The sequence below is a fragment of the Acanthochromis polyacanthus genome, chromosome 9, assembly GCF_021347895.1.
Source record: "Acanthochromis polyacanthus isolate Apoly-LR-REF ecotype Palm Island chromosome 9, KAUST_Apoly_ChrSc, whole genome shotgun sequence".
In the NCBI taxonomy this organism is placed as follows: Eukaryota; Metazoa; Chordata; class Actinopteri; family Pomacentridae; genus Acanthochromis; species Acanthochromis polyacanthus.
Window position 1 is genome coordinate 34,636,775 of NC_067121.1, and position 19,879 is coordinate 34,656,653.

Below are 19,879 nucleotides of genomic sequence, written 5' to 3' on the forward strand. Positions count from 1 at the left end.
TATAGCACACCCAAATGGCATCAACTCAGCAATCACAAGGTAGCCATGCCATAAAACATACATTGTTGTCTATTTTTCTCTAAATGGGACCTTATTTTACCCAATAAACATCATTCTGTATCGATGAAATGTTGAAACTAGTGACTGAGACCATAAATCCATTAGGAAAATGTTTAATGAGGTAATAAAGTAAGAAGTGGGGTCATTTTCTTACAGACTTCTATAAAATTGGACTCGTTTTTACAACGAAACCTGCTGATATTGATTAGAAAGATTGCAAGTTCAGGTTACCTTCTTATTAACCACGCCTGACGTACGTCAGCTGGGTTACTTCATTCGCTTCGGTATCTGGCTGGGTAAGTATGTATGTGGGTGGGTATGTCCGGTCAGATAACAAGCACTGAATCTTGACAGAAGAAGGTTGAGCCAGCTTAGGTAAGCTTGAATTGCTTTATTTTTGTTTTTGTGTTGGGGGTCGTTGAGTGCTTAGCACTGGAGTTTCAGTTTCTCTCTGCAACAACAGGTGAGGGCAGTTCACGCGGGTCACACCCTCTGTTGATTGCCCAAGTGAAACCAGACAGGGGCGGGATTTCACTATAAGCCTAGCTTATAAGAGAGCAAAATCTGCAACTTCAGTAAACAAGCACTGAATCTTGACAGAAGAAGGTTGAGCCAGCTTAGGTAAGCTTGAATTGCTTTATTTTAGTTTTTGTGTTGGGGGTCGTTGAGTGCTTAGCACTGGAGTTTCAGTTTTTCTCTGCAACAACAGGTGAGGGCAGCTGACGCGGGTCACACCCTCTGTTGATTGCCCAAGTGAAACCAGACAGGAACGGTTTAGCTGGGCGCATTCCAGTGAAGTTTGAAACAGCTGTGACTCTGTCAGGTACTTCACGGCACAGACTGCGCTTGACCGTCAGCGAAAGCGTCAGCCCACATAGTGCGAAGACCACATAGGGTTAAGACCTGCGAGTCTACCTGCGCGAGTCCACCGAGCAAGGACACCGAACACCGGCCACCGCTAAGGTCTGTCTGTCACAGTCTAATGCACAATGTGTCTCACACGCATGCCAGTCATTGTCGGCAACCGGAAAAGACGCGTAGTCCTCCGCAAACGCAATCCACACAACCTGTCCGTTCTCTCTGAAAGTGGTCCCAGCCCACACTCGGTTACCTTTGGTCTTTGGAACTGTCAATCCGCAGTTAATAAGACAGAATTCATCAGTTCACTGATGAAACTCTCAGACATTCAGGTCCTAGCCCTGACTGAGACATGGATCCACCCAGAAAACTCAGCCACACCAGCTGCACTCTTTACGCCCGCTACGCTAAGCCACACCCCTCACTCTACTGGACGAGGATTGGCTGGCAATTCTTCTGCAACTTGATGGCAACACCTTTGACCAATTGCACTTGAAGCACTTTTTGCACTTACTACAGGTTTTTCCTTATGTCTGAATTCTTGCTTGTGTTGTACGTCGCTTTGGATAAAAGTGTCTGCTAAATGAAATTGTAGAATTGTAGAATTGTAGATATCTCTGCAAGTGCTGAAGTCAGGATAATCAAACTTGGCACTGAAGATCAGTCTAAGGTCCCCTGCTCAGTTGTGGAGTTAGAGGTCAGCAGATCAAGTAGGAACGGATATACGTAGGATGATCAAAATTGATACAGAGTATCATGCATGGGCGTGGTTCTGCCCTCTACTGGGGGCTTGTCTAGTTGGCTTCATTTTTCAGATCTGGAAGCTACATTCATCTTTTATATGCAGTCTGTGGTTAAATAATGCAAGAAATGCTGGGAAATTCTGCTCTAGAGCCACATTTTGCAACTCTTTTCTCAGTATTAGTGCTGCTACTCACCATGTGTGAACTTATTATGTGTTTAATCAATAGAGTTCCCCTTTAATGGGGCGGCATGGCTCAGTGGGTAGAGTGGCCGTCTTGCAACCGAAGGGTTGCCGGTTTGATCCTCGCCCCGTCGTGTTCGAGGTGTCCCTGAGCAAGACACCTAACCCCGAATTGCTCCTGATGGGGTTGTGGTTAGCGCCTTGCATGGCAGCTTCCGCCATCAGTGTGTGAATGTGTGTGTGTGTGAATGGGTGAATGTGATGTATCATGTAAAGCGCTTTGGGTACCTTGCAGGTATAGTAAAGCGCTATATAAATACAGACCATTTACCATTTAACCAAAAATATCTGCATGTGAAAACACAAGGAAAACAAAGTTCTGATGGCTCAAAAGCATGGGAAACAGGGTCAAAATACAACACATAGTAGTATGTTTAAATCGAGCAGCAGTCCAACCACAGCTACACCGCAAGTTTTGGATTCCACCCAGCAGCCCACGGTGTTAACAGTCCTCAGACCTCAGGACACCAGACACCTCCCTCTGGTATTTACAGGCCTCATACTACTCACTTGGGAATAAATGGCCATTACATCACCATGCAGGACTGAGTTTGCTGTCACCTGCTGCTGAGATAGTTGTATAGTAGCAGGGAAAGAGAAAAACAAACTGACATTCAACAGACTCTGATTACCATCACTTTTACTGATGCACTTGCAGGAAAAGGATTTTAAGTGGTGCACAAAAAGCAGGGATTTGCATCATTGTAGCTTTCTGAACTGTTATTTTGCTCAACAAGGAAGCTGAATAAATATTTCAAGCCTATTTTAAATAAGGACAAAATTGTTGCGGCAGAAAAGAAGACAGTGTTTTTCATTGATTTCCCATTGAACAAGCACTAAGAGGTGAGAGAGGAAGGGTGGGGAGTGCCGAAAGCAGGCAGATGGAGAACAATGGTTTCACGGTAAACCCATACTCGCTTGAGAAAATGGCAGCCCAGCAGGGTGTCGCAAAGCAAACAGCTCAGAGGAAAGCATCCAATAAGTTTTTAATCTAGCTAGTGGGTTGGAATGAATTCAACACAGCCATTTTTCTTGAAAGGGGCAGTTTGTTTATGTCTTTTAGGTGTTTTTTGTAAAATATCAAGTGACAAAAAGGGATAACGAGGCAGCTTGTCCTAAGAAAATGTGCATGTGCTTTGCTTTCTGCAGGAATGTGTGTGTTGTGCTGTGTTGGAGGTTCTCCACCCTCAGAATTTTGTTTACTCAGAGAAACTATGTACAGCTGGGGAAAGGCTGTGATACATGTGTGGTTAACAGTTCTGTATGGTTGTCATCCACAGGAACTTGAATGATTACTGTGCCTTGAATACGTTTACTTTGTTTCCAACTACATCCAATACAAGCAACGGAGTTTCTCCTTTGATTTTATCCAAACTGTCCGGTCAGATCATGATCAGAAATACAAGAGAAATTAAATGCACTTTGTAAAGCTGCACAACTTGAACTATCACTTACACATAAAGCAAAAAAAACAAAACAAAAAACAATTGTTCAAATTTATGTGTGCACAGAAATGTGTAAGATTATGCACAAATACTGAGATTCCATACACATGCACACTGTTATTTTTCTTTTTTCAAATTAAAGAAAAATGTTGCTAATTTGCCGACAACGAGATTTTTATAGCTTCAATAAATTCATTATTTTTCAAATTCAGTGTTTGCTTATGAATTTAAGGATTGTCTGGTTCACAGCACTACACTTTAACTAAATGCAACTGAGTTAGATGAGAAGAACGATACGATTAAGACATCTAGAGGACTTGTTTGTTTGCAAACTTCATGCTTCTCAGTTTAATTGTATAATCAAGCAACAGATATAAGACTAATACACCTTATTATAGAGCTCTATGTAAGAAAGTCAATATGTGTTTGTTCCAAAATATTTTACTGAGTAGATATCAGCACATAAATTCAGCATCTTGTACAGCTCCACCTAAAAACACGACATGATATATATATTGGAATGCATCAGTCTTTTATTTATGAAAACTTGCTTAGTGTGTCCTTTATTATGACTTTACAAGTCTACCCTGATGTAACACCGAATAATAACTTCATTAACACTCGTCTGGTGTAGGTTCCCTGCCGATGGTGTCCAAAGGCACCCATGCCATCATTCCACTGGTGGAACATCTGGAAGATCTACGCTGGGAGGCCAAGATCGTACAGGAAAACGGCAACAAAGTCAAGCTGTCCGTCAACTCTCCAAGCACCGCTGTGGTCGGGCTGTACGGACTCTCTGTGACAACTTCCTCTCTGAAGGGCGAGGACGCGACAACTCACAACTCCAGCAAGAACATCGTCATGCTCTTCAACCCTTGGTGTGAAGGTAAACTGGCAGCGGGCGGGAAGAGGGATTGCATGGTTGGAGGGCAGGAATGTAGAAGATAGGAAGGAAAGAAGACGAACCATAGGTGATAAGAGAAGAAAAATGAAGGCAGCAGAGATGGGCGGCATTACATAAGATGTCTGGAATGAATTACTATCTGGATTAATATTTGATTGGAGGCAGAATATCTCAAAATGTCAATATTGTTTTGGGAGAAAAACGGTCTGGTGCAGCTCAGGTTCCAGCGAAGACGTTCCTGGAACATAGCTGCTATGTAACAAAGATCATTCTCTCAGTCTGATAGCAAATACTTGTGCAAAACAGATGTCTGTTTAGCCATTTAATCTTTGAGAGGAATCCTGATATAACGTTACACATGAGTGAGACAGGCCAGCTCAGTCCATGGGTGTGTTGCTGTCCGTCAAATAGCTTCAGTGTGACTGTGTGTAACTATGAGCATTATATAACTCCGCTGGCTGTGATTCAAGACTTCTGGCACACTTGGTTAGACCACTTAAGCACTACTTTCAGCCACTCAGACCAAAACAGTTTGTGTTTTGGATGAAACCAACCAACAGCTGCTTTATTTAAGAAATGTTTTTACATACATATTTAATTTGTAGAGTTTCTTTATGCTAGTACTGCATGAGGAAACAAATGCCAACAAGAAATTTAAAAAAAATCTCTATACAACATAGTAAGGGCTTTTAGAAAAAAAGATGCTACAATTACAGAAAACTGAACCAAATGCAGCACACATACAAATTAAATCAAGCTGCAAATAAGTAACATACGCTCTGCAAACAGCACAGACTACAACGAACATCTTTCCAGGGGCACATCAGTGTGATGACATGTTTGCTGTTGCCTCGGAGACCTGGGAATCTCCTGTCAATAGCTGTACCCGTTTAATTAAAATAATCTTTACAAGCATAGTTTAATTTGGCAAAATCATGTCATTAGAACATTTAAATTAACTAACAAACAGAAAACTCACATTTTGGCTCATTATTTCCAACACCAGAAGTCACCATGGCAGCAACTGAAGTGTCCGGGCCATGTCTTTGATTTTTAAAGCCGCAGCTGGAAGAATTTCTACTAGTCTGTGCTGTTTGCAGCATTTCTGTAGTTTGCTTTTCATTTTAATCATGTCTTTTTCTGTTGCATAAAATGTCATTGTCATACTGTCATCTTAACAGAAGTCAGTCATCATTTGATGCCTTATAATCCTCTTAAAGATGTCATTGTCTCAATCATAATGTACCAGTCCCTGAAGTGACTAACATGTTGGCTAACTCTTGTCCATTTAGACACCCAGCAAAGCAAAATAGACATTTCTTTGGAGGAGTGTTTCTGGCAGCCTGTCAAATCTGAGTCCAGAATTCACTCGTTTTAGTTCTGGAGGTTTTACACCGCAATAGAGCTCACACAGACGTCAAATTCAGCCAATTTACTTATTGAATGTCCTAGGTAGGACTAATTTGTCATGAATTCAGAGTAAATTAAATTTTTCTAACTTTACGGCTTCACCCGTCACTCCTACAGAATAATTTGACAGCTTTAAAGTGCATTTTATCTTTGAAAGAGTAGCGATAAAGATTGTAAGAATAACAGCACAGTGCATGCAGAGCTAATAAGGCAGATTTCAGTACTTCTGTGAGCTCATCAGACAGACTGACTCAAGTTTCTGTGAGAAAATAAAAAAATTTACCAGTGTTCAGACGTTTTCACGTAATGCGCTCCACAGTGCTGCAGGAAAACCACTACAAGTTATCCTCCAAGTGCTACTGGTTGCCATGGAAACATGGCTTTTATTTTACTAACTTGCAGTCTGAGACAAGAATTCTGACAGTCTTATCACTGGAAATGCAGCAATTAATCGATTAGTTGTCAACCCTTCTATTAATTGCCATCTAATTTGCTAATCAATCCAAATCTGTCCAAATTCTCTGGTTCCAGCTCTTTAAATTTGAATATTATCTGGTTTCTTCACTTCTCTGTGATTACGGTTGTCTTTGAGTTGTGGACATAACAAGACATGTAAGGCCGGACATCATCTTTAGCTGTGGGAAACACTAATTGACATTTTTCAGTGACATTTTAAAGACCAAACAACAAATTGATTAATCGAGAAAATCATCAACATCCTGATAAACAATGAAAATAATTGTTACCAACATATGAGCATTAAACATCTTTGTGAGACTTAGTCTATAAATGCTCCTTTAAATGCTGCTAAACGATGAATTGCACTCAACAACGAATAAGCTGATAAGAGCAATTACCAAGTGATTTAACTTCTTTTAAATCACTTGTTTAAACCCACTTTTATAGACTTGTATGGGAGGTTTACTTTTAGCTTTAATTAGTTTTAGTGTTTTATTCTATATTATGTCCTGTTTGTTGTTGTTGATGTTCTCTCTTGTTTTACTTTGCTTTTAACTGCCTGGTTCTTTGGTGTGATATCGTCTCTCTAATTCTTAAATTCTCTTTTTTTTCCACTTTTAATTTTAACCCTCAGTCTTGTTCTTTAATGTTCAAAATGCCTCATCCCCTTGGGTTGGCTGTGGCTCAGGTGGAAGAGTGGCCTGTCCAATGATCGAAGGGTCAGCAGTTTGATTCCCACTCTGACCTAGTCATGTGCTGTTGTGTCCTTGGGCATGACACCTTGCCTCCAGTGCTGCTCTCACACTGGTGTGTGGTGGTTGTAGGGACAGATTGGCAGCTGAGTGAATGAATAATGGATCCATTGTGAAGTGCTTTGAGTACCCAGAAAAGTGCAATATAAATCTAATCTATTATTATTGTTTGAGTTATCAAGCTAATTATTCATTTAATTTATTGTCATTTTTATCGACTACTCTGACTTGTCTCCTGTAGCTTGCTTAATTGTCTCTGTTTGCATGTTTTAACTGTCAAAGCACTTTGTGAACGCTGTTCTTTCGGGTGCCATATATATGAAGTTATTATTATGAACTAAAACAGCAAAGTGTGGTCCATGAAGCCGCAAATAATTAGCAAAAAGATGCTAAAGCACTCCATAGAGCGAAGAGAAATTGCAGTATTGGATAATACTAATCAGGAGATTGGTGCTATGAGCTATGCCTCTTTGCATACACTTAGTTATTTGATCCATTAGTACCTTATGTAATATCATTTAAAGCAGCTTTAACCACCAAGACCAAGCTCCTTGTGCTTGAACCTGCACACAGGAGCAAATTAAAAACTCTGGTGGTCTTATTTCATAGTTATTTGTAAAGTAAACCAAGCTCAGTCTGATTTTTTTTCGTCATGCATGCTTATTATTCTTCTATTCGGTCAAGAAAGCATTAGGAAATGAGGTCTATTGTTTATTCACCTGAGTTTTGCAAATTTTCCACACAGGATATTTGACAGAAAGAAGCGTATTTGCAGCACAGCCAAATAAAAAACAGTGGGTTGGGATTTGATAAGAAAGACTGTCTGTCTTTCATTATGGGTTTGCTGCTCTTGGCTGCGTGCCCAATCTCCTTTTCCCTCTTTCAATCTCTTCTTCCCGAGACCAATCTCTCCCTCATGCTCATAAAAGTCAAAATCCTACAATTACTGTATAAAATGCCACGGGGCGAGTTCTGCGTAATCCTTGCAGCTGGTGACAACCTGTCCTTTCCCTTTGCTTTTACTGCCTCTGTCTTTATTTCCTCCTGTTTTTTTGCCTCTCCCACCCAGCTTTGCTCTTTCTCTGCTTTTGTTATCTGCTGACCCGAGCCTCACTCCATCGCTCTGTTCTCCGGCCTCCTCCTCCTCCTTCGTATCCTCCTGTGTGTGTCTGCTTCTTCCCACATTCCAGAAATTTTCAGTAAGAAGTGAAAACTACAATTATCACAGCTGCCAGATACTGTCAGCTTCATCTCCCTCTGCTTTCTCCTTATAAAATCAAGACACTGTTATGCTTCACCCTCCCAAGCAGAACTGCCCCTCTTTCTCTCACAGTTGTCCCCCCTCGACTGTGTTAAATCTTTTCCTTCCACTTGCTTTTTCTCATGTCTATCGTGAATATCTTTATATTTTTTAGCTGCTTTTTTTTTTAGCTGCTTTCTCTTTTATTTTTCTTTGTCATGCCCCTTTTTCTCCACCCACCAGTAATTGTGACGGCAATGTCAACAGATAAAAGGGACGGAAAAAAGATATACGCAGATTTGTAAAGCTCATGTGAGGGGTGCACGCCCAAGTCTGTGGTGCTGATGTCACTCAAAACAGGCTGTTTCCCATAAATGAGTGTGGGCCCCACTGCAAGGTCCATGGAATCATTGTGTTTCTTAACCATTTCCTGACCTTTGGGACCCATTCTCAGAATATATGAAGAGAAATCACATTCTTCAGTGGTTAAGTCACTAAAGAGTTGCATAAAACAGAGATTCAAGGTCATTTTCACAGGCAGGAAGGAAGCCGAAATCCTAACGGGTCTATTTTATTCAAAGTAATCTCATAGTTGTAGACAGAAAGGTTTCCTTGCATTCCCTGTCGAGGTTGGTTTAATTGGACTAAATTTTTAAAGATTGCTGCAGTTGTATGTAAAAGAAAGCCAGTGGCAGGATGAGAACCTGTACTTTTGAAACTTTATTGTGTAATGCCCAATAAAGGTGAACTGATATAATTAGTTTCACGTGTTTTTCAGAGGACAGTGTGTTCCTGGATGACGAGGAGGAGAGGAAGGAGTATGTGCTGAATGACACTGGGAGGCTTTACTATGGCACGGAGAAGCAAATCGGATCCCGAACATGGAACTTTGGGCAGGTATGGGCAGTGCTTATGTTGCTGAAAGATCATTACAGCATCATAAGACTTTGGCACTCAGCCTGTTTGCTCTACCTTAAGGACAGAAATCCTTAAATCTGGTTCCCAAATTCTGTAGTTTTATGATATGTTTATACAGCCAGAAAAGTGTGCACAGTTTGGCACTATTTCCAGGATTGATACACAACTGGTGGACCAGTGAGGACTTCCAGCAGCAGGATGGTGTTTGTGGGACTGACACAAGAAAAGAACAGTTCCCAGGGTTTTTCCTGGCTCAGAATGGGCCTTTGGGGATAGCACATGACAGTAAACATTATCTGTTCACAAACAGTAAAGACAATGGGTTTATTACCTTATTTGGCAGAAATCTGCATTTTCCTGTTATTAAGTCTGACAAAGATGTTTGTTATGCTTCACCAAACAAAACCCCAGTCTACAAAACTGGTTAAATTTTTCTTAATTCTAATTTCTTATCGTTTTGGCGCTCGTCATTTTCCTTTGCCTCTGGCTAAACCTCTTAGGGTCGTGCCAAAAATTCCTCTATGCAGGAAAAGCTCTGGTTCCAGGGCAACATTTGTGTTTTTGTTTGTTTCTGGGGAGACAATGGAGCTCTGAGTTTTGGCACAAAGAAGTAAAATATATCAGGCTTTAGGAATAGGATCAGCTTAATGATGGTTTTGGTACTTGAAGCTTAAAAATGCAGAGTATTACCAGAAATATGCTGTAACTGTGAAGCTTATTGTCCCGTTTTGCTGCAAACAGATTAGATAATGATACTTAAAACTCCGCTACACTTTATTCATCCTGTGAAGTCCAACTTACTCAGACTAAACAACTCATTTGCAGGCATAATGTGCTATAATTTAGGTATTAATACCCCTACATTCTCATGGAGCATAGCCAAGCTTAGGTTTGTCGTGTTTTTTCTTTTATCTTTGAACTTAGAATCGCTACTTCCCCCTGACTGATTCTGTTGGCAAGACATGCTTTTAAATTTGGCAGTATTTTCATAATGTTATGTAATGTCTTTCTTCATTGTAGTTCCATGAGGGCATCCTGGAAGCATGTCTGTTTATCCTGGAGAAGAGTGACATGCCGCCTTCCGGTCAAGGAGATCCTGTCAATGTGGTTCGAGTCGTATCTGCCATGGTGAGCTAACATACAGCACAGAAAGAATTATAATTTAGAATATTGTGCCGATGAGTGCAGACAGACCCCTGAATGCTTTTATTTGATTTGTTTTGGTAACTAATCTCCTAAATTTCAAGTAAAAATACTGATTTAATGACCGTGCCACCATGCTCTTTTCAGATAAATGCTCAGGATGACTTAGGCGTTCTGGTAGGGAACTGGTCAGGAGATTACTCTGATGGAGTCTCTCCTGCGGCGTGGAGCAGCAGCGTGGAGATTCTGAGGAAATACCACTCCACCAATGGAACGCCTGTGTCATATGGGCAGTGCTGGGTCTTCTCTGGGGTCACTACAACAGGTGAGCATGAGAAAAAAGTAAAACATTTGATGGTGTGAGCGGAAAAGAAGGGTGTGTTTATGGAGATAGGTTGAACCTTAGTGGGGGGTGGAAAGCTTGGAGTCTTGTATTGGGAGTGTACTGCATGTTTGTGTGCACATGAAAACGCACACAAGACACCCAAGATGGTTGTGTTCACTCCAATGTTCAGCTAGCGTTCCACAAATGTTTGCGATCTTGGCTTTCTGTCTCTCAGGCCCTTTTCATTAGCCCTTGCTGGAACTGTGTAACAGAACACTTCATTCATTGTGCATGCATGCGAGGACCCTCACATGATAGCGAGCTGACCTTAGCACATAGTGTTGCCAATGGTAGCAAGCCATAGCTCACATAAACCCGAAATACCACGCATTGACATTTCTGCCATTTCTACTTTTGTCACAGATACAGCCACATGTGCCGCTTTCATTCAGCCAGAATAATTTTTTAAAAAGTTCCACGCAAATGTCACTGCCATGTAGAAATGTAGGAAGCACCACCATCTGCAAATTCAATTCAATTCAGTCATTTAATGACCTCGTAAAATTCAGCTTTAACTCATTTATATCGTTCTTTCTCTGTTTTCAGTGCTACGGTGTCTTGGCATACCCGCCCGCAGTGTGACCAACTTCCAGTCTGCTCATGACACGGATGTTTCCCTCACTACAGATGTGTATTTTGATGTGAATATGGAGCCGATTGACCACCTCAATAGTGACTCTGTGTGGTAAGACATGGAGCTTTACATGCCTGAGACACCCTGCTTCTATAATCTCCTGCTGCTAAATGTATACCTCAGGAATGTACCATATATTTAGATGTGCTCCAAAAGTAGTCTCCTCTCACTTGAAACCCCAGAGGTGTCATGCACTTTCAATTATCTGCAGAGCCACTAAAATTGCAGAGGCTAATCTGGTATCTATGTTCCGCATGGCAATACTGGTGACCTTAGGATCCCTTGAATATTCTGGGTGCCATCTTTCATTCCTGACATTTTTATACCTTTCATTTCTAAATGCAGTGCAGTCGGTTGTTGTGATGTGGCTAAAGGTAGCTAAGTTAGCCGTCCTGATTATTAGCCAAAAAAATATCCTAGTAAAATTTATAACTGTGTAAATTCAAACCAATCTGTGGTTTTGTATTAAAAAATGTTCCCACGCTTGATACTAGTTAATTGACTTTGCACACATTCATTTTATGAATTTGTTCATTCTGCACAAATCTGAAATGAAGGTACACTGTAAATCAAGAATGTAAAAAAGGGTAATACTGTCCTGATTTATTTCAATAATTTTATTTAAAAAAAAAAACGTTTCTAGGCATAAGTTTACACAAGATCAAGTGCATATTATTTTTAGTGAATTGAAGGATATTTACATGTGTAAAAACAATAAAATTATCTCTTGACAAAGGCTAGATAAGAGGATTGATACTACTGTCAAAGCTGGAGATGGTTAGCTTAGCTTAGCATAAATACTAGAAGCAAAGTGTTGGAACAGCTAGCTAGCTCCCTTTGAAGTTTACAAAATCCAGCCACAGGCAACTCTGAAGTTTCCTTAAGAACAGCTTAAATCTTGTACTAAACTGAAGTGTAGGAATATGGACGGAGTCAAGCTAGCTGTATCAAGTCACAGGCTTAATGCTAAGCTAAGCAAACTAACCAACTGCTGCCTGGAATTTCATAATGAAATGACAGACACAAGAGTGGTATCAATCCTCTCGACCAAAGATGATTGATGTTATTTATTTCTCCTGTTGGTGGTCATTATGTTGTGGCTGATTGGTGTTTGTCAACCCTTATCTACCTTCAGGAATTTCCACGTGTGGAACGACTGCTGGATGGCCAGACCAGACCTGCCTCCTGGCAACGGAGGCTGGCAGGCTGTTGACTCCACACCACAGGAGACCAGCCAGGGCACCTTCCGCTGTGGGCCCGCCTCTGTCAACGCCATCCGCACCGGCCAGGTCTACCTCAAACATGACACGCCTTTTGTTTTTGCTGAGGTGAGTGCCAGATGTGAGCTGGAGTTTGTAGAGACATTTTCATTTTCTCAAGGTTCTTTTTCATGAACTGACAAACTAAAGAAAATCCCATTAAGTCGCACCTATTTAGAGTTTACGTACATTTATTAGATATAATAAATTGCTTCTATCTAGGATCATCAATTATCGATATTTTCCTTGATTCCTTGATCCTTTGCAAACCAAAAACCAAGAATTGTGAGTGGAATTTAATAGCTTTCCCAATGTACCAAAATAAATAACTGTGAGACATACTTCATTTCAACCTCATCATCAGTATGAGAAGCAAACCGCTCATAAACTCTGATGTTTGAGCTGATTGTGTTTGTTGGCTTTCTCTTGGCAGGTCAACAGTGATAAGATCTACTGGCAGAGGAACCTGGATGGCACCTTCAGTCAAATCCACAGCGAGAAGAAAGCTGTTGGTCACTGCATCAGCACCAAAGCAGTGGGCTCTGATGAGCGAGCAGACATCACACACCTGTACAAACATCAAGAAGGTACTGAAATGCTTATTTTACTTGACTAATTGCAGTTTGTACCAGACTGAATTATTTCTACACTACCTGGAAGAATCTTGAGCAGAAATCATTATCTCAGTGTGCATAGATCATTTTGCTGGTTCCCCTCATCCAACCCCACAATCTCTACTTCGCTTTATTAGAACATGCATTTTTGTTTGCTTTATTTGGAAGCCCCATGAGGTATATCTCATGTATCTTTCAATAAATCCTAAAATCTCAGACAGAATGACGAGCGTTCACTCTCTCCTCCTGCTTCTCCACCAGGTTCGGAAGAGGAACGCATCGCAGTCGAGACCGCTAGTCGCTATGGCACCAAGCCAGACGTCTACTCCACCCCGATGGCAGAGGATGTGTCTGTGGAGGTGAAGATGGAGGGCGAGGGGCCCAGAATGGGTGCTGACGCCCAGCTGAGCATTTTGGTGAAGAACATGAGCTCACAGCCTCGTCGGACGACTCTGCACAGCCAGGTGGCCGTCATGTACTACACTGGTGTGCTGAGGAATGCCATCAAGAAGGAGCAGATACCTGTGGATCTTTTGCCCAATGAAGGTAGGAATTTCATGAAGGTTTAAGGCTGCTACAGTACATATATTTTTGACTAGGGGTGGTTTAAATAGTAATCTCTGTGTGTAAGAAACTGCTGATTGATAAATTTGCTTCTTCTGGGAGTTTTACCATCTTGTCTCCCTTTGTTTTGGTCTGTTCTCATTGCAAGTAGCTGGTGGATACAGTGGCGCATTGATCAAACCGCTAAAGAGCCCAATGTTTATCTTAAGAGGATTCATTATGTAGTAATGTTACATCATGCGTTTATAAATGACATGCATAAGTGCAATGTTTAAAGCTTATTTCTGCTTCTCCCGCATGACGACTGCAGGTTTAACAAAACAAAGCAAAACAAAAAAAAACACAGTTGCACAACACAATTACAGGATGATGCTAAGTGATACGATGGAAAGTCATAGTAGCATATTAAGCCTTTAAGACTAGGCGTGACTGTGGGCGTGTTTCCTTTTAGAACTGGATGCGACATGAACACATTTTATGAGATCATCATTTACAGGGCACGTGACTGATTAAATGAACCATGTTGTATTTAGCTTGAAAGGGAGAAGTATGCAAATTTTTCATCTGGTGTTTAAGAGATCTACACACATACTATGCATATAGTCTTAATGGGTTTAGTCAAGGAAATAAGCTTATTACGCAGCAATTTGAAAAAAAATGGTGTAGCAGTAAAACTAAAATCCTTTAACTGCTCATGACTTTAACTTTGTATTTTTAAGGAGAAGAACATGTTTCAAAATTGATGTTAATGCTTTAATGCTTTGCTAGTACACGAATGTGATCATGTTGCCAGGAGCATTTCGATGTTACAATCAAGTGGATTTTTTTTCTCATATGTAGATATGTAGATTAAGGTAGAACCAGGCCAGCTGTTTCCTTCTGTTTTTATCCTCATGCTAAGCTACGCTAGGCTAACCAGCTACCATCTACACTACATAGACAAAAGAATGATGTAGAACTTCCTTCCTAACTGGCAGCTTAACAGCAAATAAGTGTATTTCCCAAAATGTCGACGTATGCCTTTAATAAAATGTAGAAGTACAGCATTCTCAAATAAAATTACCACCTGCCGCATTTCTTTTTTCTCCATACAGAGAAGACCATTGAGTGGGTTCTGCCGTACCAGCAGTACCAGAACCAGCTGGTGGATCAGGCAGCCCTGATGCTGACTCTGTCTGGAAGAGTCAATGAGACCCAGCAAGTGCTGGCCAACCAGACATCCTTCAGGCTCCGGACACCAGACCTCAACATCACGGTAGCATTTTAATTAGAAGTGACCTGTTTTCTCATGTATTAGAGAGCATATTTATTTCCCATTTGCCGTGTCAAACCTTGGCTGAGTTTAGTTTGTCCTTTTTCTTACATGTTTTTTCTTGCAGCCTGTTGGAGAAGCTATTGTTGGTAAGGAAATGGCTGCCAAGATAACCTTCACCAACCCCCTACCACGTACACTGAAAGGAGTGGTGTTCAGAGTGGAGGGCCTGGGCCTTCAGAAGGGCCATGAAGTGGTTGTCGGGTAAAAACACTCCCCCTTTTTTTCTGCCTCTTTATCTCACCCTCCCACATGTTCTTCTCCAGGCTAACATTTCACTCTTCCCTGTCTCTCTCAGTGATGTTGGCGGTCACTCCACAGTGACACTGACTGAGCACTTCATCCCAACCCAGCCCGGACCCAGGAAGCTGGTGGCGTCTCTCGACTGTAAACAGCTCACACAAGTACACGGGGTGGCTGACATTGTTGTTGTTGAACAATAAGAGGGAGCCACAAGGTTCAGCCTCTTCCACTTTATTTTTTTCCCTTATAGAATATAAACAGAGCCTCTAATTATATGAAGTGTGCGAAATTCCTGTATCTTAAACTGACCTGTTTATTTTGTATTGCATCAAAAAAAATGAATTTTGATATTCTAAAACTATGAATAGTCAATTAACAACTGTAGCACTAGCAGTATTATTGTTTTTATGTTTTACTTTAAGTAATATAAATTCACATTTCTGCCTAGCTGTGGTGAAGTATGCAGAAGGATTTAACACATGCACAGCAGACAAAGGGCTTCACATGCTGCTCTGACACTAAAGCATTTCAAGACACTGAACAACACGTGGATTTGCAGAAAGTTTTGGATCATATAAATACTGTATTGTTCATATATCTTGTCATAATGTGAAAAGTATTTTTAGACAAAATGAACCTCACGTGGCTTAAATGAAGGGAGGGTACTGTGAAATGTTTGGAAGGGAAAAGGTGTTGAATAGGAATTGATATTTTGAAGAAAAAAAGCAGGTGGTGGGGTAAGGTCTAATTTTTTTCTTTATTTTATATTTTGGCTTAAAAACTTTACAACTATTGCTCAAAATTCCATCAAACAGAAACGTGGCTGAAAGACTATTTTCGCTAAAATCCAATTTTGTGGTGCCTCTTTTATTTTGAAAGCAATACATCAGCAGCCAAAAAATTGAAATCTACATTAGCAGACACAATGCACAATGTCGCTCTGCACTTTATGTGTGTATACTTACACTGACATCAGCTTTACAGTACATTGCAGTAAAGCGACATTGTCAAACAGAGAGCACGGTGGCCTTAATACATGTGAGATTTACCTGGTTCTAGTCTGGTGCTAACTTCAGCACTCAATGTGAAGGAAACTATGTTAATATCATCAAACTATTTATCAACCTATAATATTTTTTGTATCGTCTGTGTTGTATTAAAACCCACACTGAAACGATGTCTCCTGAGTCACTTTCCACTTCATACATGACCAAACTAGCCTTTTTTGGTTGGACGTGAGGGAGGATGAAATTCTGTCATTGGAGCTTTAAAGTGTAACTGTCCATGTGTGCAGTCGAACCATTTTTACCACACATTTACAAAAACGTGTGGGAATTGTGGACGGCTTATTTCATAATGACTAATTTCAGCTTTGCAAGTTGAGGCAGCTGGCACGCCTTCGCTGTGCTGCATCGTTCAGGATGACTGATGTCTTTACAGGTACTTAAAGCTGACTGTGCAAAAGCAGTGGCTGCGATATTGTGTAATTTTATGTGGAATTATTGCACTCTTTGCTGCACTGATTGAACAACTCCAGTCACTATCTCGCTGTCGCATGAAGGTTTAAGAAAATCTGTGATGAGTTCATAAAGGAACAGATAATCATTACTGACATAATGTATTCCTTGCTGTCCTAAATCATAGTGCATTTCCTAAATGTACAGCTTCACTGACATCAACACTGTGACTTATCAGATAATCCAAAGGTAAATTTTAAGGTTTATCGAGTCAATAAATGTTTCTCAATGCATGAAATTAGACTTAATCCTTCAGTTTCCTCCAGCCTGTTGCCTAAGGAAGACACGGTTTGATGCTTTTAAGTTATCTTTCTGGCTCATGCTTTGTCTGTACATACTTTTCTATTCCTCGTGTCAGATTTTTCTTCTTGTTTAGTAGATCTAAATATTCCCTTCAGCACTGACAGAGAGCTATAAAACAAAATGACAGAAAGATATGATATCCTGAGGCTGGAGCAGAGCCAGGAAGGATGGAATGTAACTAAAGTGGTGTTGGGAAGTTTGCCAGCCGTTTAGTATTTTCTATATTTCTGCATAAATATAACCTGAAACATCGTTAGAGTTTCACATAAGTTCTAAAAGTAGATTATAACATGTATTTTAAAGAAATGGGAAAAAACTATTGAGCTTAGTCCTTTATTTATTGAGTAAATGATCCAATATGTTATCAGTGAGTGGTGAAAGCATATCAGCCTGTGGTTTCTGTGACTACTGTGAATTCCTTTGTGCAGCAATAACTGCAGCTAAACATTTTTGGTAACTACCGATCAGTCCTGAAGATTTGTTTGGAATTGAACCTATTTCTTCATGCAGATGAGCTTCAACTCATGGATCTGTTGTGGTGGACTCGATGTTGATATCCCTTCTTGCATACATGAGACACCTGAGACTCTGTGGGGTGGTCAAGTGAGTGAGAACATCCTCTGGGTTATCAAATGGGCGCCTGTTGAGCATGTTCGTTTTTTGAGATACCAGACAGACAACTTCTCTCAGTTAAAGTTGTTTATTCTGCAATGCTAAGTAGCTTGATATCAAGGACTGTTACTGTTCAGAGGACGATAGTTAATGAAGGTGTTAATCTGAAGGCATCTTCCCTGTAATGGATCAAGTTAACAGTATACAGAGTCTTTTCATGGAATGTGCAACAATCTTTTTGGTCAAAAACTGTTGGAGAGGAACCACGTTGAACTCAGCCCTCTCATAGGTGCACAGGCATGTCCTTAGCCTCTGAGTACATGATCCCTCCAATCAGAAGATCCCGGATACTGTCAATTAGATCCTCCCCATTATGATTCATATGTATCTGTCTGTAGGCTACTGTTACCTTCTCCATTAACTGCTGACTTCTGTCTCAGTCATATATCGTCACCGCTTCTAGATGACGCCACAGACTGTACAATAAAGATGGACATAGCGCCTGGCTCCAAAAAGGAAGCCTACATTGCATTGTCAAAAACTTGCAATATCACATCTTCCGCCAGGTCTGGCTCCAAAAAGCTGTGGCTCCATAGACCCCAATTCATCATGGGAAAAACTAAAATTTGATAGACTGCTTTTCTACAGCTCAGGATTTTGTTTTCATGAGCTGTTATGGTCAAAACAACAGATCAGGTCGCCGATCTTAAAATAAATCAATACTCAATTTTATATAGTTTTTCGGAGCCAGGGGGCGGGGCTACTTGATTGACAGTCTGGTCTGGAATGATTGACAGATCCTAAGGAGGAGGCAGCTGAGACGCTCATTTACCATAAACTCTCTTCTCGTTTGGATTTACTCTGATATGATCATTGTTTGTTTATTTATCTATCGGTGAAGTAGCAGAACATTTTTCACAGACAGTTTTTTCGCCTGTTGGCTTGTTTTAACCAGTTTTCTACCTTCAGCAGATTCTACCAGCAGACACTGAAAGACTCTGACAGTTCGGTAAGTGTTTATTTTCTTATCGGTGCCGGTTTTACTGCGCTTTATATGCAACTTTAGTGTCAGATATAATGTGTGCCATGCACTTCAGATGTTGGTGGAGTTTATTCCTGTGTGTACTGACCAGAGAAGAAAGTTAGCATCTGGTAAATATTAGCTTTAATGTTAGCAATGCTAACCGAGCTAGCTGCTCAGTAATTACATAGGTTTAGCTCGACTTTTGGAAGCTACCGTTATTAGCAGCAGCGCCGGTAAACAGCAGAAGCCCATAAATGTGGGTGGGACAGAGAGTCCTGGGCTCTCAGTCAGTCTGACTAATCACTGCTCTCTGGTCCGCCCTCCGAGAATCCTTATTTCGTCTCATCCAAGATGTCAACCAGGAAGTATCAAAATCTGGGCTTCATTTTTTTCAGTGCAGAAACCAACGGGTGACGTCACGGGTGCTACGTCCATCTTTATATACAGTCTATGGTTGCCGCACCATCCAGTCATCAATATTTTATCAGTTCTTAAACACAGCAGCTTTTGTTCTAACAAGAAATCTTTAGGACATGAAGTGGCTTTCAGTACTGAATGAGTGTGTGAGAACGTGCAGTGTGTGTGTATGTGTGTCAGCAATGAGTGTGTTGTGAGTGGAAGCTACTGCAGTTTGCCCTCTGTTAACCTGGCAAACTCCATATATCTCAGCTTGCTGCACTCATAGGTCTCCTCTAACGAGCTCTCCCAGTTCACTGTGAGCTCGATGATGTAGATGAGCCTAAGTGAATCTGACCATAGCACCAGCTCTGGTCACAGGTTGGTGGATGCGATCTCAGGTGGGAAGCAACGGTCCAGGTCTACCAGCATCCTTAAATCGCAAGCCTCTCTAAACTGCCCAGGATCTGGTCTTGCAGTGGCTCGACCCTCACGGACAAATGTTGCTTCTTGCCATAGGGTTGGCGTTGGTGGAAGGGCGTTAACACTCATCTGCTGCGTTTCAAGCACTAGTGCCAGACGCTTTAGCATCTGGTTTTGCCGCCAGACGTAACGGCCTTGAGCGAGGCTGGTCTTGCAGCCCACTAAAATGTGTTTGAGTGTAGCTGGAGTCGGGCAGAGTGAGCATCTATAAGGGTCTTCACCATACCTTTGGCTGAGATTCTTGGGTGATGGTAGGACATCATAGGCCGCCTTGATGGTGAAGCTTGCTCTAAACATCTCCATATCCCACAGCTCTTGCCAATGCCATCAAATGTTGTTGAGTTCCCTCACATGAACTT

General features: G+C 41.1%; 1 protein-coding gene across 4 annotated transcripts in view; it reads left to right on the forward strand.

The window, feature by feature from the left end:
- The window catches only part of tgm1l1 (transglutaminase 1 like 1), a 32,765-nt gene extending 16,401 nt beyond the window's left edge, over positions 1–16,364 (forward strand). For all 4 annotated transcript variants that reach the window (XM_051953489.1, XM_051953488.1, XM_051953490.1 and 1 more), the window contains 11 exons: positions 3,983–4,234; positions 8,892–9,010; positions 10,052–10,159; positions 10,322–10,499; positions 11,106–11,244; positions 12,329–12,521; positions 12,886–13,039; positions 13,328–13,612; positions 14,725–14,885; positions 15,010–15,146; positions 15,241–16,364. In XM_051953489.1, coding sequence (XP_051809449.1) covers positions 3,983–4,234; positions 8,892–9,010; positions 10,052–10,159; positions 10,322–10,499; positions 11,106–11,244; positions 12,329–12,521; positions 12,886–13,039; positions 13,328–13,612; positions 14,725–14,885; positions 15,010–15,146; positions 15,241–15,385 — 1,871 coding nt within the window. In that variant the 3' untranslated portion in view covers positions 15,386–16,364. The remainder of the gene's footprint in view (positions 1–3,982; positions 4,235–8,891; positions 9,011–10,051; positions 10,160–10,321; positions 10,500–11,105; positions 11,245–12,328; positions 12,522–12,885; positions 13,040–13,327; positions 13,613–14,724; positions 14,886–15,009; positions 15,147–15,240) is intronic.
- The last annotated feature ends 3,515 nt before the right edge of the window (positions 16,365–19,879 follow it).